Source organism: Eimeria tenella, genomic scaffold (genome assembly GCF_000499545.2).
Source record: "Eimeria tenella Houghton genomic scaffold, Eth_scaff3161, whole genome shotgun sequence".
NCBI classification, from domain to species: Eukaryota; Apicomplexa; class Conoidasida; order Eucoccidiorida; family Eimeriidae; genus Eimeria; species Eimeria tenella.
This window is the reverse complement of record NW_013543021.1, coordinates 1-1538: the sequence shown is the minus strand read 5'-3', so window position 1 is coordinate 1538 and position 1538 is coordinate 1. Positions and strand designations below refer to the sequence as shown.

Genomic DNA, 1538 nt, shown 5'->3' with positions numbered 1-1538 from the left:
CTCTGTTGCTGCAGCCGCTGCTGCTGTAGCTGCTGCTGCTGTAGCTGCTGCTGCTGCTGCTGCTGCAGGTGCTGCTGCTGCAGTGCCGACATCTGCACGGCGTTGCTGAGGGCTCCCCAAAAGGCAGCAGCAATTTGGAGGGCAACAGCAAATGGCAGCAGTGCTTCAGCTGTACGTACACCACAACGCAGACAGAAACAAAGTCCTGTAGACAAGAGCTGCGAGCTGCTGCTGCCCTTCCTGCAGCTGTTGTTGCAGCAGCCGCTGCTGCTGTAGCTGCTGCAGCTGCTGCAGCTGCAGATGCGCTGCGAAGGGCTCTGGGGCTCACCTGCTGCTGGGGCTTCCTTTGAAAAAGCTGCAGCTGCTGCTGTTGCTGCTGCTGCATATGTTTTGTGTACGCGAGCAACGGCAGCTGAGAGAGAGGCAAGCTGCAGCACCTGCAGCTGCTGCAGCTGCTTCAGTGGCTGGAGCTCCTGCTTTGGCTGCTGCTGCTCTAGCTGCTGCTTCTGCATGCGCACAATGGATTCAGCTGCTTTCGAAAAGGCCTGCAGCAAAATGCGCAGCGGAAAAGGCCCCTCAAGCTGCTCCTCCTGCAGCGCCTGTGCATCCTTCTGCTGCTGCTGCTGCTGCTGCTGCTGCAAATCATGTGCAGCAAGCTGCAGCAGCAACAAGCGTATGCGGGGCAGCATGCCGTTTGCGAGGCGGCTCGCAGCAGCAAAAGGGCCCTCCAGATCTTGCCGCAGATTCTTCGGTTTCTCCTGCTGCAGTGGCTGTTCCAGGCTCCGCTGCTGCTGCTGCTGCTGCTGCTCTTTCTGTGGTCGCTGTTGCTGCTGCTGGTGTACTGAGCAGCCATCTACAGCAGCAGCAGCAGCAGATGCCTCCTCGAAAGCTGGAAATGCTTCACCCCCGTCCCCGCCGCTGCACGAAGTCGTCGTGCAGCGCGTTGTCAGGGCCTCAGCAAATAGCTTGCTGCTGCTGCTGCTGCTGCTCTTTTTGCCGCTGCTGCTGCTCGTGCTGCTGCTCGCTTTATTGCGTGAGCTTGAAGGCGAAAGCTGCGCCGCTATTTGCTGCGCATTCTGCAGAACTGACGTTTGCGGCTGCAGGTGCTTTTGCTGCTGCTGCTGCTTGAAATCTTGCTCCAGCAGCTGCCCCTGCTGCTGCTGCTGCTGCTGCTGCTCCTGCTGCTCCAGCTCCTGCTTCTCCCTCATCGTTGACTCTCCGCAGATGGTGGACGGCAACACAGCATACGCAGGGCTTTCGTTCGTTTTTGCTGCTGCTGCTGCAGCTGTTGCTGCTGCTGCTGCTGGCTCTGCTTCTGCCCTCTGCGCTGCTGCTAGATCCCAGTCCGAGGCCGGCTCTGCCTGCTCTGCTGTTCCTTCTGCTGCTGCTGCTGCTTCTGCTGCAGCAGCAGCAGATGCTGCTGTTGCTGCTGTTGGCAGCTCATTGAGCCTAAAGCCGTCGCAGGTCGCGTCTGTCAGCCACTCCATTGCTGCGGCATCTGCTTCTGCTGATGCTCTTGCTGCTGCAGCCTCTGCTGC

At 59.7% G+C, this 1538-nt stretch overlaps 1 protein-coding gene across 1 annotated transcript; it reads right to left on the bottom strand.

Moving 5' to 3' along the window:
- Positions 1-328: 328 nt before the first annotated feature.
- On the bottom strand, positions 329-1487 carry ETH_00036030 (uncharacterized protein; the record flags this gene model as incomplete). The annotated part of the gene is made up of 1 exon (XM_013376118.1): positions 329-1487. A coding segment is annotated over one exon (1159 nt), but the record flags the coding sequence as incomplete, so codon positions are not given.
- Between the last annotated feature and the right edge of the window lie 51 nt (positions 1488-1538).